At 48.2% G+C, this 27,253-nt stretch overlaps 1 protein-coding gene across 1 annotated transcript; it reads left to right on the top strand.

Annotated features, from left to right (window-relative positions):
- Positions 1 to 341: 341 nt before the first annotated feature.
- ACAN (aggrecan) lies at positions 342 to 27,132 on the top strand. Its single transcript, XM_077786008.1, has 17 exons — positions 342 to 398; positions 2,083 to 2,159; positions 2,651 to 3,054; positions 3,707 to 3,881; positions 4,409 to 4,536; positions 5,118 to 5,411; positions 7,109 to 7,648; positions 8,134 to 8,308; positions 8,709 to 8,836; positions 8,955 to 9,248; positions 9,402 to 9,593; positions 9,709 to 12,891; positions 23,596 to 23,754; positions 24,086 to 24,168; positions 24,484 to 24,628; positions 25,164 to 25,346; positions 26,780 to 27,132. The coding sequence occupies exons 1-17, from the start codon at positions 342 to 344 to the stop codon at positions 26,866 to 26,868; spliced, it is 6,306 nt and encodes a 2,101-aa protein (XP_077642134.1). The 3' UTR covers positions 26,869 to 27,132.
- Positions 27,133 to 27,253: the final 121 nt, after the last annotated feature.

Genomic DNA, 27,253 nt, shown 5'->3' with positions numbered 1-27,253 from the left:
TCTTCATATCACACAACCCTGAAAAATTCAAACCTTATCAAAATCTAATTGCATTGTGTTGCAGCCATGCAGGCAGCTTTATCAAACAAGCTTAGAATCGTGCCAAATAATAAAAGGCTGGAAGCACCTGTTTTATACACAAGTGCCTTAACTAAGATTAGTATTGCATCTATTCTTCAGTGCTTAATGAACTGAACTCTGTATCAGATTTTCCATTATTTTGCCTGGAATTTATGTCAATCAAACTAGCACGTATTTATGAGGCTCATCATTGTGTATCTTGGCTGGCTGGACTCAGAGCTTCAGTACTTGGGACCTGCCCCAGTGCTGCAGCAGAGATTATGAACGAGCATCAGTGGGCCAGCAGCTCCCTCAGCCAGCTCTTTAAGGACTCCTGGGTACTGCTTGGCCAAGCTGATTTCAGGCTGTTTGTCAGTAGCAGATGGTGTTTCCAGTTCCCCTTGCTTTACTGAGGAGCAGAAGGCCCTTCATTGCCCATCCTGTGGGCACAACCCACTGCCCCAGTGCTGGCTGCCAGACTCTTTGACCTCCTCTGCAGCGGGGCAGTGGCTCTGCACTGCCCATCCCTGCAGGGAAACGGTGAAGTCAGCTGTCATCTGCAGAAGAGCTTTGTAATACAATGTTTGTGCAGACATCACCCCTCACCAGAGAGACACCCAAACACATGTACAGCTCCCAGAGTTCTCCCTGAGGTTAGCAATTACCTGGAATTTTATTCCCATACACAGCAGAGAATGGGATATCTCCATTTGATCTTGTTCAGCCCTACAGCTGCAAACTGAAGTCTACACACTCCTCTGCCAATGTGATCCATCCCTGTTCTCTCCAATTTTCTGCCAGTAGAGCTGTCTCTATTCACTAAAGATAAGGTTCTGTGGTGTGTCAGATTCACATGAATGAGTGCATAGAGGTCAGTTTTTTCACAGGTAAAAGGTTAGTGATGAACTGTACATGATGGGGTCTATTTTTGACCTTTTCTTGTGCCAGTGTGGATATGCAATGGAGTTCTCTACAAGTTCAATAGGCATATACCTGGAATATTACCTGTCAGGTGAAGTCATCTGGAATCTTTCTAGATCACAGGAGTGAAACAGCCAATATTGAGACCTCAAAGGAAACACCAGTGATTCAGTAGGTGTGGTCCTTCCTTCTGAGTCAGGGCTGAAAAGTGATGCCAAACTGTGCTGGGTTGCCAGAGGACCTGTTTTTTATTTGAAATATTGAAACCAACTCGAGTCTTTGTGGTGATTTAACACGGCATGATATTATACTGGGTGGTAATCCAGTTAGGATTAAATTAGCTGGCCTCCGTATATTGCTTCTGTCACTCAATGTCAGCAGGACCATCCTTTCTCTTCCTGAAGCCTTCAGAACAATCAGGTTGCTCTGACTAATTGAGGGATCCCAAGAAGATATATTTAGGGTGGATTTAAGTTGCCCAAATCCTGTGGATTTCTTGTATTAGTTCTGGACCAGTTTGCACTTGTGGATATGCTGGCTCTCAGTGCAGGCTTTTTGGAAAAGAGTTGTAACATTTTACTTTTCCCCCATGCAGAGGGCAATTTTTGCTTCAGAGCATTTTAAGGAATAGAAAATTCTTCCAACCATCTGGCCTGAGAGCCAGTTTTGGCTTGATTTGGAATGCCCAGTGAGGAACAACTCCTGTTCTGAGACAAAGGCTTAGTGGATGTGATGGTCCCTCTTAAGTAAATACGTAACAGGTTTGTAAACCTGTTGTAAAATTGTCTTTCTGCTCCATAGGTAAGACTGAATCACAAGAGAGAGAATGGGAAAGCAACATATTAAGTGGTGTATAATAACACTTCAGACTGTTGTACACAGCAGAGCATCTTATTTATTTGTCCCATGGACTGATGTCTCAAAGCAAGCAGCCCTTTGGGGCAGAATCCTTCCCCAAGGACAGGCTTTCCCTGCTGGTGTGAGGAGTGTAGGAGGCTTTAGGGGCAGCTGAAAGCATTGCACTGCCTTGCAGCAGCATCCACAGCACTCAGCTCCTTGTGAACATACACAAATCCTTTCTCCCTGTGTTGTTTCTTGCAGGTAAATTATGACCACTTTACTATTAGTGTTTGTGTGTTTGCAAGTCATCACCGCAGCCGACTCTGTGGAGCTCTCAGGTACGTGTCCAGGGCATGGCAAAGCAGGACTGAGCCATGTGCTGCACTCTGGTCCCATCCCCATGGACAGGCAGCCCCCAGAATTAAATGTGCCCAAGACCTGTGCCGTGCACACACAGAGCTCCTCTGTTCGGATGGCTGCCGGGCCACAGCCTCTCACTGCTCCAGTGCTTGGGAAGCCAGGGACATAGCTGCAGATTTGTGGGGAAACAAGGAGAATTTCAGCATTTCCCTTTTAAAACATTACCAAGTGTGAATTCGTAGTGTGGTCAGCAGCTAGGCTGCAGCAGAGCCCTTTGTCCCCTTCATTCCCGCATCCAGCACTGATCCAAATCTCAAAAGCCGCCATGGTGCAGTGGTCATTGCCACAACTTCCCTTTCTAGACTAGACAAAAAGATCGTGTCTGAATATGTGGATACAGGTTTGCACAGCAGATACAGGCACTGGATCATATGGAAACATGGGATATTTTGTATTACATGTGTTATTGATGTAACCATTGCTCTGTTTGGGAACTGGCAGACAGTAGTGATGGCCTGGAAGTCAAGATACCTGAGCAGTCTCCCCTGCGTGTTATCCTGGGAAGCTCCCTGAACATCCCGTGTTACTTCAACATCCCAGAGGAGCAGGACACCAGCCTCATGCTGACCCCACGCATCAAATGGAGCAAGCTCTCCAACGGGACCGAAGTTGTCTTGCTGGTGGCCACGGGTGGGAAGATCCGGCTCAACAGCGAGTACAGGGAGGTGATCTCCTTGCCCAACTACCCCGCCATCCCCACCGATGCCACGCTGGAGATCAAGGCGCTGCGATCCAACCACACCGGGATTTATCGCTGCGAAGTCATGTACGGCATTGAGGACAGACAGGACACCATAGAGGTCCTAGTGAAAGGTGGGATCCTGCCCTTGCTCTTGTCTCTCAGTGTCTTGCTGCTTGGCTGGGCAGAAGGGAGGAAGAGGCACGCAGGCAGAAGATGCAGTGCTCTCCTCATAGGAATAAACCCTTTCTCTCAGGTCACAGATAAGGTGATGGGTGGAGAAGCCACAGGGCAAGCATTTATTTCAGCAGGCTAGGACCAGACTAAACAAACCAGCAAAATGACTCATGGCAGAATATGGCAAGAAAATGTCTCTTCTGGCAGAAGGTGACTTACAGAGGCAGCAAGATGACATCCTTGGCAGGAGGTGGTACTGGATACACTGGGCTACTACTCAAGCGGGTAAAGCTGGAACAGGGCCCTTGCCAGACCTTTAATTTTTTCCAAACATTTTAGGAGATGGGATGCCCTCATCTGGAGAATTGGGCTGTTCTGGAAAAACTTCCATTGCCATATTGCAAAGCCTGTTCTAGTAATAGGTGGATAAAATAACATAAGTTTTGTACAATCCTTTTCTTTTTTATGGTTTTTGCTTTCCGTATAAGACAGGGAGACAGCTTCCACTGCAGGACTCTACAGGATGAGGTTTAATTTTACCTTTTTCTTGTGCCTTCTCTGGAAGGCAAGGGGCTGGTGATTGTGAGTGATGTCCATTGTCTTTTCCAGGCATCGTATTCCACTACAGAGCAATCTCCACAAGGTACACCCTGAACTTCGAGAAGGCAAAGCAGGCCTGTATCCAGAACAGTGCTGTCATTGCTACCCCCGAGCAGCTGCAGGCTGCCTACGAGGATGGGTACGAGCAGTGTGATGCTGGCTGGCTGGCTGATCAGACTGTCAGGTGAGAAGTCACGCAGGGGAAGGGAAAGCCACAGCAGCATTGTTAGGGAAGGACTCCTGTAATGAAGCCACCAACTGAAAGCAGTTGCTAAATCTCAGCTGTTGTAACTGCTGGTGTGCAGAGGGGGGTGGTGGATTGCAAGTCATTCTCTGCTAGAGGTGAATCTCTAGTAGGAAAGCAGAGTGACCACTGTCCTCCTGGGCTGGTGGTGACAACTGAGTGGACAATGGCTCCATCCTGATCCTCCATCTTCCCTGATCAAAGCCAATGTTGTGCCAAGATGCACAAATTTGGCTCAACCAGACTGAGTTGTGCATTCCTCACTGGGGAGGCACCTTGTCCTGATGTCTTTAGTCAGAGGTCCAGGGACCCTCAGTGTGAGGGCAGGACAACAGATCATCCTTTCCCTTTCCCATAACCTTGGAAAAGCCATAAATCACCACACTGGGCAGTGCTCTGCAGCTCCCTCCCAGCCTTCTGTGACTGCCAGGATCCTGCCCCCATCTTTATCCACAATCTCTTCTCAGGTACCCCATCCACTGGCCCCGGGAGCGCTGCTATGGCGACAAGGATGAATTTCCAGGAGTGAGGACCTATGGTGTCCGTGAGCCAGATGAAACCTATGATGTTTACTGCTATGCAGAGCAAATGCAAGGTGATTTGGGGCTTTTATTGTTACTAGACGCAGAAGCAGCCAAAGCCCTGATCATGCCTAGACTGCACAACAGCAAACAGAGAAAAGACAGGTTAAAGCTGGAAAAGCACATACCCTGGCCAGCCCAGATGTTCTCTAGTCTTTTTATTAGACCTTGGACAATTGTAATGTCAAATGACTAATGCAGCACAGAGGGTGGAGTTCATCTAATCTCCACCAGAGTCCACGTGATCCTGCCTGGTCAGCCATTTGAATGTGTCACTTTTAGATGCATCAATCATTCATGCTTGTGACAGGGATCCATTGAAATATTTGGCACAACAGAACTACAATTGTCCTTTATCTACCTCTTGCCCCTGTGGCTCCAGCTGGTGTGGTGTGTTTTGCTCAAATCTGCAGTTGGTCTGTAAGACTCACTTTCTTCTGGTCTTTATAGAGTCACCGACACAGGCTTGCATTTCAGCTCTAATACACAGGAGTCTGCATCTTATCCAAAGTCTTATGAGTGGGAGGGAGACAGAAAGGGAATTGGGATTAAAATCGACAGGTAACTCCTGTGCTAATGGATGATGCGGTTACAGGCAAAGTCTTCTACGCCACTGCCCCAGAGAAGTTCACCTTCCAAGAAGCCTTTGACAAGTGCCGCAGTTTGGGAGCGCGCTTGGCCACCACGGGAGAGCTGTACCTGGCCTGGAAGGATGGCATGGACATGTGCAGCGCGGGCTGGCTGGCCGACCGCAGCGTGCGCTACCCCATCTCCAGAGCACGGCCCAACTGCGGGGGCAACCTGGTGGGCGTGAGGACCGTGTACCTGTACGTCAACCAGACAGGCTACCCACACCCCGACTCCCGCTACGACGCCATCTGCTACAGCGGTGAGTGCCTCGGCACACCAGCACCGAGGAGCTCCCCGGCCAGACACGACCTCGTGCTTCTTTATGTTGTTGTTTTTTTTGAGAGGGGAGAAAGCAGGTTTGGCAAAGGACTAAGTCCTCTGCTCGTGTTGAGGTAGAAAGCAGATCTAGGAAAGCTGCTTGACCTGTACATGGGGGCTCTGCGGAGGTAGGGGTAACACAGTCCATGTCTCTCCATCCTCCCACACCCTCCTGCTTTTAAAGCTCTCCTGGAGACACGAAGCAGAGCTCAGGTGCTTCATATAGACTTTGAATGCTGGAGAAGGAAGTGAAGGAGAAAGAGAGCAGGTCTGACCCTGAAAATGTGTGTAGTGATGAGATGTGGTGTGGTACAGATGTGTGACTGAGTTTCCATGCTGGGATGAATCTGAGACTGATGCAGTCGCAGGGAATCATGGATTATAATTGCATCCAGGAAGTGAAAAGCATCACAGCTGCTCCCCCTTTCTTCTAACTGCACAGTTTTCCCTGCAGCAAGAAGAGGGAGCAATGAATTGTCTCTGATATATTGTCTCAGTGATATATTGTCTCTTCAGGGCAGGCAACCAGAGGCTAACATTCATATAGGATTGCCATAGTTAAAAAAGAACAATATTTTAAAATATGTGTTGAAACCCTTATGATCAGATCTGTTGTGCCCAGATGCATCTCCCAGACCTGTGGAGGTACCCAGTTATGTGGACAAGCTGAAGACTGGTCCACCAAGCCACAGCCTTCTGGTTATCTCAGGGTTTGCCTCTGAAACTGCTGCATATGGTCAGTCCTTTTCTGAGCATTTTTACAGAAATCTGTGAATCCATTGAGATCTGAAAGCTATTGCCTAAAATGAACCAGCAGTACAATGGAATTGGAAATAGAGCAGGGAAAGCATTACTAGAGGAAAACCCAGGCATTTTCTCATACTTTTTCCCTCTCCAGCCAAGACCTGCCTTGCCGCACATCCAAGATGCGATCCATCCCTCCCTTACCTGCCCTCACAGTTCTGTTTCATGCTGCTCTACAAACCAGTGTCTGTGTCAGCTGAGCTACTCGGTGCCACGTTAAGCACATTGTCCTAGACCCAAGGGGTGTGATTTGGGCAGGAAAGTGATTTGGAAGGGGAAAGGTGGGAGCTGTTTCAATGTGTTTGGTATAGCAAGTGGCCTTGGCTGTCCTGACAGTGGGTTAGGATGTTTCCATGGGATGAGCTCTCAAGTCACCGCCTGGGCAGAGCAGAAGGTGATCATGATCCTGCCGAGTTTTTATGCGGCGAGTGTGAGGATCCAGGCTCAGACTGATCTTCTGTGGTTATCCGAGCTCCCCTCCGTCCCTCCGTCCACCTTAATTTCCTTGCAGCAGGCACTAGGGGTCAGTACAGACCTGGATATGGGCAAGGTGTTCCCGGGAAGGAGAGCTGGCAGGAGCGAGGGCAATGTCTCCGCTGATTAACCAGATTTGGAGCACGAGGTGGCTCAGTGCCTCGTCACATGCCCTCCGTGCTGAGGCGTTGTACAAAGCCTCAGTTGGGGAAAGAAAACTATTTCCTTTACCAAACTGTCACGATTTCCCTAATCCTCCCACAGCCAGAGATACCCAGCTGCTTCTTGGAGGCAGCACCAGTGCAGCTCACCTCACCAGACTGACATCCTCTCTGATTGCTGCTTTGTGTCCTGATGCAGGGGACGACATTGAGGGCCTGGTCCCAGGGCAGTTCATCGACGAGCTAGGGAGTGAGCTGGGCAGTGCTTTCACTGTCCAGACTGTCACCCAGACCGAGGTGGAGCTGCCCCTGTCACGCAATGCCACGGAGGAGGAGGCCCGCGGCAGCATCGCCACCCTGGAGCCCATGGAGATCACCCCCACCACCACCAGGCTGGACGAGGGCTTCACTGCCCTGCCCGACCTCTTCACCACCGCTGTCACAGCGGAGACAGCTGCCACAGAGGAGGAAAATGTGACCAGGGAGGACGTCACAGCGGTGTGGACTGTACCTGAAGAGGCCACCACCATAGAGTTAGGCACTGCCATCACCACCTTAGCCTTTGGCACTGCTAGCACCAGCGAAACAGCAGAGGTGAGCTCGGTGGAAGAGGTCGTGGGGGTGACTGCCACACCAGGACTGGAGTCTGCCTCAGTATTCACAGCAGAAGATCAGCTTGTGCGAGTGACAGCTGCCCCTGGTGCCGGTCACCTTCCCGAGCAGCCCATCTCCCCCACAGGTAAGGCACCAGCACCCCGAGAAGCCTGAAGGCCAGTTCATTCTAGAGGTAACCCCTCAGCTGAAAACAGCCTGAGTTTCTGCCATCTCAGAGGGCATCCAGATCCCTGGCGGCCTGTTAGAGGTCAGGGACAGGCTGAGCACCTCCATCACAGTAGGGCAGGAGGGGAGAGGAGAAGACTGTGGGCCACCCCATCATGTGCTGACCAGGGCTCAGCTGGCTGATGCTTGGCCTGCAGTGGTCACACTCTGCTCTCCCATACCCACCTGACTCCAGGGAAGGGGAAAGTCAAGACAAGAAGACCCTAGAGGAGGGCTGAAGAGATCCCCAGAACATCACCCTCAGTGGCAGCAGGGCTCCATGAATGAGGCATTTCCATCAAAAGGGGTTTGAGAGGGCCTGGTCCTTGCACTGGTTTTTGGTCACATATCTCAGTGCAGGAGAGTCCTGTACCTTCTGTCTCACCACAGCTTCTCTTCCCCCAGGTGTGGTGTTTCACTACCGTGCAGCCACCAGCAGATACGCCTTCTCCTTTGTCCAAGCCCAGAAGGCCTGCCTGGAGAACAGCGCTGTGATCGCCACGCCCCAGCAGCTCCAGGCTGCCTACGAGGCTGGCTTTGACCAGTGTGATGCTGGCTGGCTGCGGGACCAGACAGTCAGGTAAAGTTACACTGACCTGGGGAAGACACCCTCCAAAATGGCTGTTCAGCCACTGAGGCTTTACTCTGGTTTGTCCTGCTGCTCTCCTCATCAACATCAAAAGCTTTGCTGACCCAAGATTTTCTCCAGACTGTGGTATTCAATGACCAATAGACATGTTTTGCGCACTTCTTTTCCTCATATTGCACCAGTGAGCCCTCTTGGTGTGCAGGAAAAGCAGCAGGAAATTTGTATGTATTGCCTTGAGCTGTAAGTGGACTTGTCTCCAATTCACACTGCAGTCTCTGAGCACCTCAAACAGTGAAGAGTCCATGTCCTGCTTCCAAGCACACTGAGGTTCTTCAGTCCTGGCTACATAAGGTTGACCTTGGGTTACCTCTTCTCTTCCTTTTTTTGGTAGGTATCCCATTGTGAATCCCCGAAATAACTGCATAGGAGACAAAGAGAACACTCCAGGCGTGCGGTCATACGGCATGCGCCCAGCCTCGGAGACCTACGACGTGTACTGCTACATCGACAGGCTCAAGGGTACATCCTCCCCTGCCCCTGGGCACTGCTGTGGAGCAAAAACGAGCCCCACGCCTCCTTCTCTGTCTGCAATGGCTGGGATGCAGGGATTCACTCTGTTTTCCCTCCCATCCCTCAGGCGACGTGTTCTTCGCGACCCAGCCAGAGCAGTTCACCTTCCCAGAAGCCCAGCAGTTCTGCGAGAGCCAGAACGCCACGCTGGCCTCTGTTGGGCATCTCCACGCCGCCTGGAAGCAGGGCCTGGACCGGTGCTACGCGGGCTGGCTGGCCGACGGCAGCCTGCGCTACCCCATCGTGAGCCCCCGGCCCGCCTGCGGCGGGGACGCGCCGGGCGTCAGGACCGTGTACCAGCACCACAACCAGACGGGCTTCCCCGACCCGCTGTCCCGGCACCACGCCTTCTGCTTCAGAGGTACCCTCCCGCTCCTGCAGGCCACAGAAACCTGGATCCTGGGGGAAAGGGTTTCAAAAGGGAGGCTGGGCATGTTGGGGTGCCAGTTTGAGTGAGGCGGCATCTTGGATTGTGAATTTTTGGAAACTCCCTCCAATGCCTTTTTTGTTCCAGCTCTGCCTCCTGTGGAGGAGGAGGGAGTCACCCCGTTCTTTGAAGATGTGCTGGCAACACAAGTGATCCCTGGAGTGGAGGGGGTGCCCTCGGGGGAGGAGGTGACCATGGAGACAGAGTCTGCCACTCAACCTGAGAATCAGACAGCCTGGGGTACCGAGGTCTTTCCAACCGATGTGTCACTGCTCTCAGGTGGGTTCAGAGCTTCCTTGTAGCCTGTGTCATGTTGGGCTGGTGATGTAGGGTTGGGACCCTCACAAATATAAATAATTTTCCCAACTCCTTCTCTTTGTTCTTTCTTTTGCAGTGAGTCCATCTGCTTTCCCCCCAGCTACCATAGCACCAGAGGAAACCAGTACCAATGCTTCCATCAGCGAAGTGTCAGAAGGGGTGACAGAATCTGGAGAGAATCAAGTCAGTGGTGAATCTTCGGCACCTGGGTGGGTTCCTGGAGTTCCAGATACAAGCAGAGAACCAACTTCTGGAGTTTTTGAACTTAGTGGAGACCACTCGGGCATTGGAGAGAGTGGATTACCATCAGGAGACCTTCATGCCAGTGGCTTCCCACCTGGAGAAAGTGGGCTGCCCTCAGGAGATCTGAGTGGTGTGTCTTCTGGTGTTGTTGATATCAGTGGCCTGCCTTCTGCAGAGGAGGAGATATCGGTGTCTATTTCAAGGATACCAGAAATTAGTGGGATGCCATCTGAAGTGGAAAGCAGCGGGCTGCCTTTTGGAGCAAGCGGAGAAATCTCTGGCACTGAGCTAGTCAGTGGTGTGTCATCTGGAGAGGAAAGTGGAGTGACCTCTGGTTTTCCTACCATCTCTCTTGTGGATACCACATTAGTGGAAGTTGTAACAGCAGTGACAGAACGGCAAGAGGAGGGAAAAGGGTCCATCGGAGTCAGTGGTGAAGGAGATCTGTCAGGGTTCCCATCCTCTGAGTGGGACAGCAGTGATGGAATCCAAGGCTTGCCCTCAGGAGCTGAGCCCAGCGGGGAGCCCTCTGGGTTACCCGAGCTCAGCGGGCTGTCCTCAGGAGGGTCTGAACTTAGTGGCTTGCCCTCAGGACTGGATGCCAGTGGAGAAACATCTGGAACACATGAGATCAGTGGCCTGGTGGACCTAAGTGGCCTTAGCTCTGGTATTGAGGGAAGCAGTGAGGCCTCTGGCATTACCTTTGTAGACGCCACTTTGGAGGCAGTGACAACAACCTCGCCAATTACAGGAGCAGAAGCAAAAGAGGCTTTGGAAACCAGTGGACTGCCTTCAGGAGAGGAAGATGGATCAGGCAGTGTATCTGGGAGTTTAGACATCAGTGGTGAGCCTTCAGGGCATGTAGACTTTGGTGGGAGTGTTTCTGGAGTGCTGGAGATGAGCGGATATCCGAGTGGAGTGACGGACAGCAGCGGAGACATCTCTGGAGTTGATGTCACCAGTGGTCTTCTGTCTGGAGAGGAAAGTGGACTCACCTCTGGCTTTCCCACAGTGTCTCTTGTGGATACCACTTTGGTGGAAGTTGTAACGCAGACATCAGTGGCACAAGAAGTGGGAGAAGGACCATCTGGGGTGATAGAAATCAGTGGATTTACTTCTGGAGACAGTGGACTATCTGGGGAAGGGTCTGGAGCTGTGGAGACGAGTGGGTTTCCTTCAGGGTCAGGAGACTTGAGTGAAGAGCCATCTGGAATTCCCTACATCAGCGGAGACTTTTCTGGAGCCACAGATCTAAGTGGACAGTCTTCAACAGTGGCTGATATCAGTGGGGAAGCCTCAGGGCTTCCAGGAATCACTTTAGTCACTTCTGATTTAGTAGAAGTGGTGACAAGACCAACAGTATCACAGGAACTGGGTGGGCAAACTGTCACGTTTCCTTACAGTTTGGGGCCCAGTGGTGAAGCCTCTGGATCTGGTGAACTAAGTGGGGAAACATCTGCACTGCCAGAAAGTGCTCTAGAAACATCAACAGCTTATGAAATCAGTGGTGAAACATCTGCATTTCCTGAAACTGGTATAGAAACATCCACGATTCATGAAATCAGTGGGGAGGCATCTGCATTTCCCGAATTTAACACAGAAACATCAACAATTCAAGAAATCAGTGGGGAAACCTCTGCATTTCCTGAAATTTCCACAGAAACATCCACAAGTCAGGAAGCCAGGGGTGAAACATCTGGGTATCCTGAGATTATAATAGAAGCATCCACAGGTCAAGAAACAAGTGGGGAAACCTCTGCATTTCCTGAAAATACATCCACAATACAAGAAATCAGTGGGGAAACATCTGCATTTCCTGAAATTAGAATAGAAACATCCACAAGTCAAGACATCAGTGGGGAAACATCTGTGTTTCCTGAAATCAGAATAGAAACAGTCACAAGCCAAGAGGCCAGGGGTGAAATATCTGGCTATCCTGAAATTAGCATAGAAACTTCAACGGTCCACGAAACCAGTGGAGAAACATCTGCCTTTCCTGAAATCAGCATAGAAACTTCAACAGTGCATGAAATTAGTGGAGAAAGTTCGGCATTTCCTGAAATTAGAATAGAAACATACACAAATCAAGAAGCCAGGGGTGAAACATCTGCCTACCCAGAAATTAGCATAGAAACTTCAACCGTCCATGAAACCAGTGGGGAAATTTCTGTGTTTCCTGAAATCAGCATAGAAACTTCGACAGTCCATGAAATCAGTGGGGATATGTCCTCCTTTCCTGAAATTAGCATAGAAACTTCGACAATCCATGAAACCAGTGGTGAAATACCTGCATTTCCTGAAATTAGAATAGAAACATCCACAGGTGAAGAAGCTCGAGGTGAAACATCTGTATTTCCTGAGATTAGCATAGACACTTCTACAGTCCATGATATCAGTGGGGAGACATCTGCATTCCCTGAGTTCAGCATAGAAACACCAACAAGTCAAGAAGCCAGGACTGAAACATCTGCCAATCCCGAAATTTTCATAGAAACATCCACAGTTCAAGAAGCCAGTGGGGAAACTTCTGCATTTCCTGAAATTAGAATAGGAACACCCACAAGTCAAGAAGCCCGTGGAGAGACATTTCCTGAGATCAGCACAGAAGCAGCCACAGTCCATGAAACCAGTGGGGAAGCATCTGCATTGCCTGCTGCTAACATCAATACAGCTGCCACATCTTTGGGCAGCAGGGAGCCCTTTGGTACTCCTGAGGAGAAGGAGATTCCTGACACAACATCTGGAGCTGTGACACACTCTATCGCAGGCATTTCAGGGGAAACCTCTGTCCCAGACGTTGTAATTAGTACCAGGACTCCAGATGTTGAACCAACACAGGGTCTCAGGAACCCTGAAGAGGCTCAGCTTGACATGGAGCCTTCCCCTCCTGTAGTGTCAGAACAAGAGACAGAGACAGCTGTTGCTCCAGACAATCCCCATCTGCTGGCCACCACCACTGCTGCCCTGCCCCAAGTCTCACAAGAAGCAATTGACGCATTAGGACCCACTACAGAAGGTAATGTGTCTCATATGGAAGGGAAAGCTTTGTGGATGGGAAGGAGGGGGTATAGCTGTCACTTTTTTTTGGTTTTCATACAGCAGAGAACATTAACACAGAAGCAGACTTGAGCAGAACATTGTTCTGATGGAAAGCCATAAATATGGGGTTTTCCACAGGTCATGATCACAGAATCATAGAATTGTTTAAGTTGAAAAAGACATTTATGATCATCGAGTCCAACCATTAACCAAGCACTGCCAAGTCTATCACTAACCCTGTCCCTCAGTGCAACCTCTACACATGCAGAGTTTTCCACCCTGCACACAGCTGAGAAGTTGGAGAAGTTGGGCTGCTAGTCTCAGTCCTATGCTGTTTCTCTCTCCATGGTGGGCTGACTTGCTGCCTAGCCCCAAGTATTGCTCAGCATGTGGCCACCCTCTGGTCTGTGTCTTATGCTGTTCTACAACAGGATAAACGTGTAAGATAATGCTCAGAGCATCACTAGCTTTTGTCAGCTCTGTTGATAAATGCCCTTCCCTCCTCCCTGCCTTTTTAGTGTTATAGTGCTCTGTCTTTGGTTGGGCCCCCTTGTTGCCAAGTAAAAACAGACAGAATATTTAAGCCTGATTAACCATTTATGGTGAAAACACTCCCTGGCATTCTGACGAGCATTTCCTGAGAAGAGTTCGCATGCTGTGAAAGCAACAGTGCACTGCAGAGGGGAAAAAAAACAAAATGCAAAACATTGTGCCTCTTGGCCAAGGGAGATGCCCAGTCCTGGTAACACAGAATGTCCTTCAGCATCCTTGGACACAGCTTGGTTTCCCTTTGCTGCCATCAGGAGCTGGTATCTGGGGACAAGCCTCGTTGGAAAGCCATTAGTGCTTGTGCTGTTGTATGAATGTCCTGCATGTCCTCAGTTCTCAAAGGGCCACATGTTCTTGTAGGGCCACACATTGCTTAAGTATGGTACAAAATGTATGTACAAAGAGTTTTACTCACTTCCTTCTGGCAAAAGTGTCATAAATTCTAGCCCTTCCCACATTACCTCCTAAACTGCTTCTTTTGGGTCAATTTATACCATTCAGAGTAGCTAGCTCTGGACTCAGTGAGGGTCAGTAAGTGCAGGGCTTTGTGGAGCTCAGCCTGATTTCTAACGTCATTTCCATCCCCAAAGTGTTTCCAATGAGTCACTGCATTTCTCTCTGCCTTCTCCCCGTGGAGCACAGGTAATCACAAACCTTTGTTCAGTCCTGCCTGTGCTGAGCAGCTGCCCTGGGGATGCTGCAGGGGTGGGTGAGGGCAGAGCAGCAGGGTCATTGCCACAGCACTACACAGCCTGGCACAGCACAGGGTGGTACAGGAGTTACAGACACAAAAGCCCTTCTTGCAAAAGTAGGCTCTGCTTTTGGGCCATGCCCACTGCCACGTCCAAACCCAGAGACAAAAATAAGCCAGCAAAGGCAGCATTGAGGGGAAGGAAGGAAGATGGTGTGAGGTTTAGTAAAAATAATAATAAAAAAAAAATATTGGCCCCAAACTATGGATTTTATTCCACTGCTTTTTCTTTTTAAAAATTAACCACAAGGCGATTGCCAGATTCCTCAGATCATTTGTTAGCCAACATTTTTGTGAAGTATTTTGAAAGAAAACCATGTGTTCAGCAGCTCATGTGTGAAGAATCTTGAAAAATGTTCTGAAATTGGAATATGTGCATTTGCAAGTCACAGAGAGGACAATGTAGCAGCTGGGGTTTCTTAGCAGGAGACAGCAAGAGGTAAGCAACTACTGCATTAAGTTTATGGTTTATAAATTAGGAATAGGCTTGAACACATGTGTATGGCTGGTAGTCCCACCAGGGAAGATATTCTAGTGTAAAACTTCACTTTTTATTTATCCCTACAGAGTTAAATGCAGACCTGGTCAGTGTATGAAGGAAGGTCATCCAGGTGGCAAAAAAGTTTGTTGATCATGAACTCAGAATACCCCTAAAACAAGGCAAACCTCTTCTAGAGAATTACAGCAAAGAGATGACAAAAGAAAAAAAAAAGAAAAATAAGAAAAAAAATAAAGAAAGAAAAGGAATCCTAGGTTTCCTTTTTTTGGGTTGTTACTTTTTACAGAGCTCTGGGGATAGTGAACATGGGAAGTCTACAAGGAAGAACAGTAGGCTGGATCCCAAAATGCTGTTTCCCATGTTGTGGCTGCCTTTTCACTTGAAGCTTCCCAGTCTGAAATTTAGCTCTTGCAAAAACTATCATCTCCCACGTGCATGCCTTGTGCTGTGCTCAGGGTTTGTAGGGTGCAGTGGGGGCCCATGCAGTGCAGTGGATTTTCACTGACATTAAAGCACGGGTGAAGCTGGTTCAGCTTTACAGGAGCTTAGAGTGAGGAACAGGAAGAAATGTGGATTTTGCCCTCTGGCCCTGTTGTTGGAGGGCTCCAGTTAGATCCAGCAGTCTATTTAGTGGGATGATTTAAGAAGAATGATATTATTCTGCTCTGCTGGAGCCTAGAAGTATCTCTAGAAGCCGGAGCCAGAAGACCGAGATTAACACTTGGAGGGCCAGTATGTTTTAGTGTTTAACCAAATTGAAGGCTGTGCATGTACATGTCTTCAGTCAGCATTTGATTCCTCCATGAGGACAGGAACCCCACAAGCTGAAAGATTTGTCCATAGGCTTGGCTTCCTCACCCAGGGTTTTGCCAACTCAGCGGGTCTTTTTGCTTCTGGGAGCATTGAAGACAAATAATTATTAGCTGAAAAAACATGCTGGCACTTCAGTGAAAGGCTGCGGTTTGGAGCTCTGAGACCAGTCGATGACTTAAAAACTTCACTCCAATTGTGGGGGGAAAGAAAATGTGCTGAAATGGCATCTTTTTATGTGAAGTTTTGCTTGTCTCTAGTGAAACAAGTCCATGAAGTCTGTTGCCTATGGCCCCACACAGCAGAAGGTTAGAATGCAAATGAGAAAAGGTCTTAATGGCCTTTCCTCATACTTCACAACCTGGAAGTCCAAGGGATAGGGTTTTGTTGGTCTAGAGAAAATCATCCAGGAAAAATGTCAATAAAATATTCCCCTGATTCAGAATGTTTCACCCAATGTGAGATGGGTGAAATGGGAATCCAAATGATGCTCTCAAGAAGGAGATGGAGGTCCCAGTCCTGGCTGAGAGGCACAGACCCTTTGTGGCTGAGCAGGTGATTTGATGTCTCCTGGACACACTGTCTGCTTTGCACCAGAAGTTAATTTGCTTAAACAAAACCTTCCTCTGCAGAGGTAACCTACAACCTTGGACTAGTGTTATTTACACATGCATTTACTTTTACACATAATATTTTGGAGACAGAGATATCGAAATTTCCTGAGCTCTTCTTCCATGAGAGAGTTGGACAAATTGAAGGTTCCAGCAGATCAACAAGTCCTCCTGGAAACTCCTGGTTTCTAATAAAATAGTTTTTTAAGGCTACGGGAATGCCTGCCCCTTCTGCTGCATGTAGGCTTTGGTTCAATTAGTGTAGTTAATTATTTTAATTACTTAATTGCTCATTGTAAGTCAGTAGCTGGCTATGTGATGTTCAATACTAGCATTTAACTTAAAATGTGAGAGAACTGGTTTCCCCAACTCTTCCTATTTCTTTCTTCCAGGAGGCACCCTACAATTGCTCCAATGTTTTTCTTTGATGTTCGAGCTATCAGATCAGTAGTTCAAACTTCCCAGCAGACTCTGAAAAGCAAATTTAATTTGTAGCTGGACTTTTTTCCCCAATCTCTAGGAGATAATTATCCAGTTGGTCTCTGATTCCCGTTCAGATAATTGCACTTACAAGGAGGCCTATAAAGAAAGGCTGAGGGGCACAACAGGCACTGTTGGGCATCCTGAAATGCCTTGCCCTTCTCTCTGACTTTTTCTGCTCTGTAGAACAAAAACAGGATGATATACAAACATCATAGAATATATTACTAAACCTGTTACTCACAGCTTCAGGGAAACTACAGTTTGTTCAGGGTTTGGGTGACAGCATCCTCTATGTTCACCAGCTGCTTCTCCTTAGTAGATGTTTTAAACACAAAGATGACCTTGTTTAATGGATATTCTCTCTCATCTTCCATATAGGCAGCCATGGAGAAAAATGCACAGACTGCACTGTTTTAGGAAATGGTAGCATTGTTTCTGGTATTGTTGTCTCATCTTGAGATGAAGAATTTTAAAAGCATTTCCTTCTCACCACTGACACTGCATGTTCATTTTTATGTACCCTTTGCCTTCTGAACAAAACCAGGACCAATCTATTTTTATTTAATTTCTTCCAGGTTTCCCTTTCCCATTTCCATTATCTAGTAGAAAAGATTTTTTCAAAGGCATTGGGAGAGTCATAGAATCATAAAATGATCAGGGTTGGGAAGGACCTTAAAGATGATCTAGCTTGGACCGCCCCCTACCATGGGCAGCGATGACAAGAATACTTCTCTTGTTTCTAGTTTCACAAAAAGAAAATTATTCTGACTAAATATAGTGTATATCTGGCAATGGAGAAGGAGTCTTAGGAAGAAAATGGTGGAACAAACTCAAACTTTGCATTGCAGCTGTGTAACTCCCCTTGCTTTCTCCAGCCAACTGTTTACATCTTCCAGATGCGAGACCTGGTTTACATTGTCCATTTTGTTGTAATTGGTTTATTAAAAAAGAAAAGGCATCTAAAAGTTAGACCTTGGGTCCTGTTAGTAGCAAAAAATAGAAACTGTCGTGACAGCAGAATTGGGGAATTTTTGCAACTTCTGGGCAATATTAAGTGCAGTATGAATCCTCTTTAGAAGAATTGCTAATTCTGCATTATCCTCAAGAAGTGAGTTAATAACATGTTCTAACTGGGTTTCCTATTCTTGGCACCTCGAGGCATTTTCTCCCCGTCTTTGTTTTACATCTGCAGCTCTTGAAAGCGAGGGCTGCCTCCCTTCTGCATTCCTCGACTATCGACTATCCCCGTCCTTTGTTAGCTCGGGGTAATAATAGCAGTGGTCTTGTCTCCTTGTCAGCTGATAAGCACTTGAGCTGCATCGCAAAGCAGAGCTGACTTTTTGGATGACTGCTCAGCCAAGCAAATAAATAGCTCGTGTCTAAATCCTTGAGTGTCAAGGTACCTGGCAGGCAGCGCTGTGGAGGTGGGGGCTCGCCCCTCGCTAGCGTGTTGCGGGCTCTGCAGATGGCTGAAGAGGTGTGCAGCGATTTGCTAACCTCATCTAGCTCTAAACAATGTGGAAGCAGACACATTTATAGCATATAAAAGGCTATGAGAAGAAACAAACACTAAGTGTTGTGTGATAGATGGATTTATATTTTTTTAATGGAGTTCTCACCTCCTGTAAATCGTGTTTGTGGCTTACATGCCTTATCCTAGAAACACCCACAAACCAATTTGCCAGGATTTTCAGAGGCAACATCACTGCCACATTTACCATTTAGACCTTTCTTGAATACCTCTGAGATCCAAATTTTCTGGGAGGATCAGAATCAGCAACACTTTCTCCAACCTGACAGATATACTTGAGTTTTTTAATATCAGCTTGGTGAGGTGATTCTACATCTAGATGGAGAGAGGGTCTCTGCCTCAGCAGCCCAACAGGTTGAAGGGGAGTTTGGTGTTTATGATCATCATGTGTTTAAAACATCTTCTCTCCAGCCATTTGAAACACAATTTTGGGGAAAAAAAAAACTGTCTATGTCTCACTTGTATTTGATGTTTGTTTCTCCAACATTACCTACAAGTACACACCCTTTCTCTATATGTTATATACAAAGATATATATGTATATGTATGGAGAGATATGTAACATATATATTATAACCAAAGATTTGTTTTTACTGCATATAGAATATGTGCAACCATATTATATGCAATATCTGTAAAAGGAAACTCTGCTCCAGACTTATTTCCCAGCTGGAAATTTGCAGCAATGACTTTGCACATGTGTGCCTGCTCCCTCCTCCTCCAAGACCAGGGATGGCAGCACACAGCAGGTCTCCTGCATCTCAGAAGAGATCTTGGACACACCAAGTTTTATTCCACATGGCCGAAGACAGCTGAAGGCTCATTATCCACTGCTAAACATTCAGCTTTAGCTCTTGTGAGTGCTTCCCTCCCTCCTCTGCAGTGTTCTTTCCACTTCACGGAGCCTGACAAATGAAGGAAAGCCTTTCCTTACATATTCAGCTGGAGCCCACTGGAATCAACATGAACTTCTGCTGCCACTGCTGTTGAAGAAGCCCAAAGGGCCTCTTGAGTTGCAATCACCCCTCAGGATGCCTCGTTTTTCTTTATGCTCTCTATCATCTAGGAACTCCAAGTGTGACTAATAAGCAATACTCAGCCAAGTTCAGCTCCTCTATTCTTCCTCTAGGCTTGTGACTCCCATTTTGTTCTGGAAAGTCTCGAAGTATTTACTAGTATCATGGAAACAGGGATTATCTTCATTTTGCAGTGAACAAAGAAATTCAAAAAGCATCCATGAGATTTAGAAGGGCAATCCAGAGTGAAAAATTCCTTCTCTCAGAGAAGAACTGCAAAAGTGGAGTGAGAGGCTCATCAGCCATCTGAGGAATGATTTCACTGCTCACAGCCTAGAGTAAAGATGACAATCTCCTTGCTCCAAAGCATACTCAGATTTACCATCCAAGGTCAGAAAGGATTTTTTCCATCACTTAGGCACATTACAGAACATGTCAGCTTTTAGATGACGTATCAGACCTTGGCCACTGAGTCACTAGACAGCCACAGGGAGTATAACGCCCATCTGTTCTCTTGTGCCTGGGGTCACTGAGCAGCTGGGCCTCAGCTCCAAGAAAACAATATCCAACCAAATACACCCCAGTCAGAAGATGAACACAGATCTTGGGGAGCCGCTGCTCTGCTCTGCTATTTCCACAGCCAATATGTTTATCTTTTTTGAATCTTTCTTCGCTAACCCTGTCAGCCACAAGAAGAGCATGGAGTCATCACTTTTAAAGCCTTGCATTTCTAATGAGTGTGAAAGAAACTCTGTCTCACATGATGATCTAACCAGTCATCATTTAATCCAACCTGCATGGATGTGTTCCCATTTCCTTCCTTAGTCTTCCCTCTTGTTTCTGAGTTGAATGTATCTGAAATCTTTCCACTCTGAATGACCCTTCTTCTGATTCCAAAGCTCTCTCCACCAAGATGGAGTCCACAGCTGGAAAAGATGCACCAACTACTTCCATCCCCATCACAACCAGAAGAGCACATAGTGAGGACAGGTCTGGAGAAAATGACGCTGCACTCCAGTACCCCTCACCAAGGAATAAGCTCCCATAGCCAGGCCTAAGATCCTCAAAGAGAAAAAGCTGAGGGTCTCTGAGCCACCTTTGAACCCACTTCTTTTCTTCTCTGCACTTTCTTCATCTTCACTGAGAAGACATTTCTTGATGCAGAACTTCATTTAAATTATGGTTAGGAAGAAACTGTTAGTGAGGACAGACAACCAGGAATGCTGCTTAGGACATGGAGATCTATTTGAGGATGTTTCTATCACTTATGGAAGAATTCCACATTCCTCCTCATAGACCTTTAGCTGTTGGAAACACAGACACAAGTTTACATGTTTGATGCATCAGGCAGAGGCAGCAGACAAGGAGGAAGAGCAGAGCAGAGCTTTGTTCTGATATCTTCAGAGTGGTGTTCAACCATCAGAAACCAATGTCTTCCTTGTAGGGTGGGTTGGGTCTCTTGCCTTCATTCTTCCAGCAGCAGCAGTGGCAGTATGTTATGAAATACAACCCTCCCGAGTCCCCCCAAAACAACAGATATTCCCTCCTACACAAGCAAGGAAACAAGTTCTCCTGTGGGTAGAGTTGCCTCCCAGAGCCCTAATGGAAGCCCTTGATTTCTTGCAGACACCGATGTGTGCCACTCAAGCCCCTGTCTGAATGGAGCCACCTGCGTTGATGGTATCGACTCTTTCAAATGCTTTTGCCTTCCCAGCTACGAAGGGGACCTGTGTGAGATCGGTACGGCCTCCCTGGCTTCAGCTAATCCTACTAACTGCTGCACCACCTTGTTCCCACACTACCCCCCAAAAAAAGCTGATCCCCAGTGCTCCCATCAGTGCTGCCCTCATCTCAGTTGGGCTAACCCCTAACAGCAGCTTAAAACACACAAGGGAAAAGCTTTGAGGCTTCTGAGTATCGAATTTGATAAGTTTGTTCCTCACAGCACCATGTCTGCTAAGATTCCTAAGCAGGAGCTTCTGGTGTCTTCTTCAGCTTTCTCTTTTTCAAGTGTCTCTGGTGAAGCTCCACACAGATCATAACAGTGTTGATCATGGAAGTTGCTGTCTCTTTGGGTCAGGGGTCATTCTGTTCATCTGTAACAGTAGGGAACCTTCTGAGTACATCTTCACCCCAGGCAAACTTCCTATGCTAGACTGGAACTTCGTGGAAGGACACTTCAACTGAGCCATGAAAAATTATTTTATTTCTCTTGGGGAAGATGCAGCTGAGAGAAGCATCATTCACTCCAGGAATCTCCACTGATTTGACAGATCATGACATTCTTGTCATCTCCACAACGTAGCTTCCTGTGGCAAAATCAGCAGGGAATGTATCTTTGAGAAAACGGGAAGCAACCTGTATCTCCATCAAAATTAGTGCGCTAATACTTCTTTTTGTTTCTACAAGGGAAGAAAAAGAGTTTTTTCCTTAAAGCTGATTAAAGTCCAAACTTTTGTCAGCTTAGATGAGGGGAAGCCCTCCTGCCTTGCTCAAACAAAAGAGAATTAAGGTTGCATTATCTTCTTCACCTTGGCATGAGTAACGATAATATATGTTGGATTTTCTCCTTCCCTTTCTCCACATCTCTTCCTGCTTTCGATAAGAACATATGGAGTAGACCATAAGGAACAGGCTTAGGATCATTAAACCTTCTGGACAGGAACTGTGCTGTCTTAGCATCAATTTTCCAATGCAACCTCACCCATTCTTGATTTACCCACCCATGATACCTGTTGTTGAAGGTCCTTGTCATCCAGCCAGAAACTCTCCACCCTGTAACTGCTTATGATCTTGTTTCATCCAAGCTAGACTTAATTTTCTCTTTTCTCTGAATTATGGACTCTGATGTCTGGGAGATGCAAGAGGAAGCCAGTGCCCCAAAACTTGTTGGAAATGTAAATCTTCATATTCCCATGAGACAGACCATCCTTGCTGCTGGTGTCCAAGAACAATGGGATACTCAAGGTGCAAATTGACACAGACAGTCCCTTTTGTCACCATGAAAGTGTCCTTACCAGGGAACAAGATTTACATCATTCTTTGCCAAGAAAATTGCTGTCATATTTACCTGTAAGAAAAAATTATGCAGGAAAGCATAGCCTTTCTCCTAGAAAACAGCCTGCTGAGATTCTTTATCATGTGGTGTCCTATCCTCAGTCTGTGATGACAAGGGATGCCATTAAAGATAATGGGAAAAAGTCTTAATCTCAAAAGACAGAGTGAGTTCTCAGTTAACTTTCTGCAAGAGATCTGCCTGCAAAACCCAATAATCCTCTGAGCTTCACCTACTGCCAGGTAACCCATTTGATCTGTTGAAGAAATCAGGAAATGCTTTTAATGTCTCAAATAACTACCAACCACTCCAACATCTATGAAGTGCCTGCAACCTCCAGCTGGAAGAACACCAGAAAGGTGGATTAGGAGGAATTAGTGTTACTGAAAGAGACAGTGCTTTGACCTACCAAGTTTAACAAAGAAAGAAACTGAGTACAGAAAACCTTACTGAAAAGGGAGGGAGGCATGAGGGCTCATGGAAGCCCATCACTCTCAGAGGAACAAGGGCCTGAGAAAAGGTGGTAGATCAGGTATCTGAAAGGCTGAGATTAAACACATTTCATTTTCTGTTTCCTTCAGTCACATGTAGCAGACAGATGTGTGGAGTTGCATTGTATGGGAACTGATGAAGGTCTTTCCTAGTGGTTTCTCCATTTGTCCCTCATTTCCCCCATCTGTGGTTTTATTTTTTCTTAAGTGTGTTCAGTTCCTCAATATTTCTCAGATGCAAAAGATCTTCTGAAAAGCTGAGAAATGTTTGTACTTTTTTAGCAGTTTCCAAGATTTTTCATTGAGACTTAGTTCTCTCTCTCCACTGGGTTGTTTCTGTCTCCATTGCTTTTCACCCCTCTTGGTTGGTTTGTTTCTCCTCCAGAGCTCCAGAATCCACCAACTGATGGAACCATCCATACCTGGTGGCCCCCTCTTTCATGTTCAACAAATATGCATTGATTCTGGACACCTGGATATGGGGTTTGGAGGGGTTTTTTTCCAAATCAAGGAAACTCTGCAGGTCAGCACAAGTGGGAAGAGAGGTGTTCTTGCTTGGTCAGTTGCTCAAAAGCAGACTTCAGGAACATTACACAGGGATTGAATTTCTCAGGAATAAGTCTGTATCATTCAAGCTTTCTAGTAGCACTGGTTGTGTCACTGCAGACACAGGGACTTCCACACAGGCTGCCCTCTCTGTGTGTCTTGGAGGCCTTCTGACAACTTTCCAGGGAATTCCTACAGGCAGCAGTGTCAGGGTGTGCTTTTTAGTGAAAGTGACCATGTGTTGTCCCATGCCATGGGAGCATGAGCTGCTAAGAGGTGAGTTGAAAGCTTTCAGACACATGCACCAACTCCTTTTCATCCCTCTTCTGTGTGTTTCAGACTCAGAAAACTGTGAGGAAGGCTGGACCAAGTTCCAGGGCCATTGCTACAGGCACTTTGAAGAGAGGGAAACTTGGATGGATGCAGAGACCAGATGCCGACAACATCAAGCCCACCTGAGCAGTATCATCACCCCAGAGGAACAAGAATTTGTGAACAGTGAGTGCTGAGGGCAGCCTAAGACTGGGCATGGATGCAGCCACTGACTCTACAGGCAGATTTATCCAAAACCACCATTTTCCCCACTGGTGCTCATATGAATCCTGACAAAGCCTCATCCTTGTATGGGTGCACCCATGCTCATGGCAGCTGAGTGGGGAGGGAGCTGGGCAAACATGATCTAAGGGAAAAGGGCACCAGGGAATATTGACTGGTAGGCAGCTGAATGAACCAGAGGCTCCAGGGCCAGGGACAGCTGAGATGGCAAAGAAATGCTTCCAGCAATGTGTAGGACAACCATGACTCTTTTCTCTCCCTCCTGCTCTTCCAGGTCATGCACAGGACTACCAGTGGATCGGCCTCAGTGACAGAGCTGTGGAGAATGACTTCCGCTGGTCTGACGGTCACTCCCTGGTGAGCCCACGGCATGAGCAGGCACTGGCTTCTCAGGGTGGTGGGAAGGGCCGCATGGCTTACATGTTGAGTGCTCGGGTTGGGCACTGAGTGGAGGCAGCCCTAAACTTTGTAGGGCTCAGGGTTTTTCCAAGCCTTTAGAAAAGCTGGTGGGGTTGTGGGCAGCATCACAACAGAAATAACTGGTGTAGGGGCAGGGCTGGCAACCCACGGGCTCTGCTGGAGAGAGGTGTGGGAGAGATGGGGTGAGGATGAGGGAGGGAGTAGGAGAGACTGGGGTCCAACCTTAGCTGAAGGACTGTCCTCTCTCGGCAGCAATACGAGAACTGGAGGCCCAACCAACCTGATAACTTCTTTTCGGCGGGCGAGGACTGCGTTGTGATGATCTGGCATGAGAAAGGCGAATGGAACGACGTTCCCTGCAACTATCACCTCCCTTTCACCTGCAAGAAAGGAACAGGTCAGCACCCTGTGCCATACTGGCAAGGATGGGGGACTCAGTAGGTGGCTGCGGGTCTGGAGCAGAGTGCCCAGTGCCCAGGAATGTGGGTTTTGTTACTGCAAAAGGTGATCAAAGAGATAGAAGGAATTAGAAGTTGGCCAAGGCTCTAGGAGAAAGTCCCACAAGGACTTGAAACTAAATAGGACAAGCCATTAACATTCAACATCCCCAGGCAGAGTCACACCCTGGCTGTAGCATCACTCCCACACACCAGCTCTGTGCCCTCCTATGGACACAGGCAACTGTTGTGATGCTCAGCTCTCACAGCCTCTCCAGGAGACAGGAGTGAAGCACTGAGGCATACCCCTGCTTAATTTCAAATCACAGAATTTCCATATCCTTGTGGACAGAGGCAATCTCAAAGAGAGTTACGGTTTTATTCATGGAAGAGTGACAAGGCTTTGCACGCCCAGCCTGCCCTGGGTGTGAGCTGCCTGCCCAGCCAGGCTGGTGCTCTCTCACTCACTCTCCAGCCTGTGCCCCTCTTCCACAGTGGCCTGCGGGGACCCCCCTGCGGTGGAGAACGCCAGGACCTTCGGTCGGAAGAAGGAACGCTACGAGATAAACTCCATGGTGCGGTACCAGTGCGACCAAGGCTACATCCAGCGGCACGTGCCCACGATCCGGTGCCAGCCCAGCGGGCAGTGGGAGGAGCCGCGGATATCCTGCCTAAACCGTACGTCTGGGTCCTGTACCTTCGGGTTAGGGACCATGCCCTCTGCCCCTGGAAGGAGCTGGGAATGCGGGACATCATCTCGGGGTGCAGGATAGCTCTGAGCCAGGCAGAAGGGCACACCATGGTTCCCTTGACTTCTTGGAAGTTTCCCCTGTGATGGGGCCATGGGAGCTGACATCTTTTGGGGCAGGTGTGGACCATGGAGCCTGGCTTGCAGGACTGCCCTGGAGACCCACCAAGGCAGAGTAGGGGCAGCTCCAGTCAGGAAAGGGCAACAAGGAGCTTACCAATGGCCCAGGCTACTCAGAGAAGGAAAAGTAAATGGCTTCTGAAAGTCTGAGTTTTGGCACAGCCTGCATCAACAGAGAGAACAGGATGGGAGAGCCATGGGGTCCCCAAGCCCTTCCCTGGTGTCCCCCTGTCCTGGGAGCAGACAGGAGTCCTGCAGCAGATACAAGCCAAGGCACAGGGCTGGGTTCCTGACTCTCTTTCTGTCAGGCCTCCAGCTGATGGCAGTCAGCCTTCTTCCACTGGTGTCCCAGCCCACTCCCAGGCCTGCCTACACCCCTGTCCCATCTCTGATTGCCTGCAGCTTCCCAAGAATTTTGTTGGCCTCGGACAAATCACATCTGTCCAGTGGCCTCCTTGCCAGGTTCTAGTCCTGCTGGGCAATTCCAGATAAGACAGATTAAGCAATGGTCCCACAGCCAAGGAAAGCTGATATGAGTTTAAGGGACAAACCTCTGCCCAGAGAGGAGATGAAAGGAGGAGGGATGGAGGAGGTGTCCAAGGGCGGCTGCCTGGTGCAGACCAAGATGCTGATTCCTTTGGCTCTGCTGTGGGTCTGGAGAGCTGCAGGCTGTTCCTGACACAGACTGCCAGGAATCAAGAGACCTGGTCTGCTCGCAGCCAGCTTTTGCTGCTTCCACCAAAACCCTCCTGCAATTATCACACCAGACCACGCCAGCTTCCAGGGAGACTGGCAGCAAAGAACAGGCAGAAACCTTGTCCCTGCCAGCCAGGCCTGGTTGTTTCCCTTCCTGTGCCCTGAGCACATCCCACTATTAGTGAATATTAGGGTTGGGGATTTAGGGATTGATAGGGCAGTGGGTGAGATGGGGCCGAGCTGCCCTCCTGGCTGGGCACGGGGAAGGGATGGGACACGCAGCCGTGGCGGTGATGCTCCTGCCCAGGCTCTCGCCGAGCCACAGGCACCTTCTCCCCTGGGCGAAGCAAAGCCGGGGCAGGGCGAGAGAAGGGCCGATTGTGCGTGTGCGGGCGGGCTGGCGCCGGGCACACGCGGCCGCCGCGGGCAGCGCTGCTGCGGCTGCCCGTGTTTTTCCAGGCAGCCAGGGGCCCGGCGGCCAGCGTGGGACAAGCAGCCTCTCTGTCCCGGCTCCTGCCAACAAGGTGCCTTTTCTTCTCCTCCACAGCCTCCAGCTACCAGCGCAGGCTATACAAGAGGAGCCCCAGGAGCCGGTCGAAACCCAGCGGCAGCGCCGTGCACAGACGCACCCATTAGAGAGGGGCGAGAGACCGAGGAGGAAAGCGAGAAGAGATTTTTAACGGAACAGTTATATTAACAGAGTCGATTTCTTCTTCTTGTTGTTGCTTTTTTGTCATATAAGGAAAAAAAAAATTATATTAAAGACAAACCCACCTTTGTGTATATATATACAAAAAAAAAAATTGTTTTTCCAAGCACCAAAGCAAAACGAATTAGATCTCAGCATTTTTACTAACCGTCCGGTTCCAATTATCTTCGTGCCTTTGGGGACAGGGAGGGGGGTGGGTTTGCAAAGGGCAGGGGGTTAAGTTAAATAATAAAGATGATTATTTTTTCCTGATTTTATCCACGAACAATGTAATTATTTCTGTTATTTAATCTCCAGGGTGAACAGCACCTT

This window comes from Lonchura striata, chromosome 11, assembly GCF_046129695.1.
Source record: "Lonchura striata isolate bLonStr1 chromosome 11, bLonStr1.mat, whole genome shotgun sequence".
In the NCBI taxonomy this organism is placed as follows: Eukaryota; Metazoa; Chordata; class Aves; order Passeriformes; family Estrildidae; genus Lonchura; species Lonchura striata.
This window is presented reverse-complemented; position numbering and strand designations above follow the sequence as displayed.

What these genes read in the sequence shown, in the direction of transcription:
- ACAN (XM_077786008.1), top strand. Translation starts at nt 342, where the DNA reads ATGAACGAGCATCAGTGGGCCAGCAGCTCCCTCAGCCAGCTCTTTAAG. An exon ending in AGCTCTTTAAGGACTCCTGG is followed by an intron (nt 399 to 2,082) that starts GTACTGCTTGGC and finishes TGTTTCTTGCAG; the next exon opens with GTAAATTATGACCACTTTAC. An exon ending in GCAGCCCATCTCCCCCACAG is followed by an intron (nt 7,649 to 8,133) that starts GTAAGGCACCAG and finishes CTCTTCCCCCAG; the next exon opens with GTGTGGTGTTTCACTACCGT.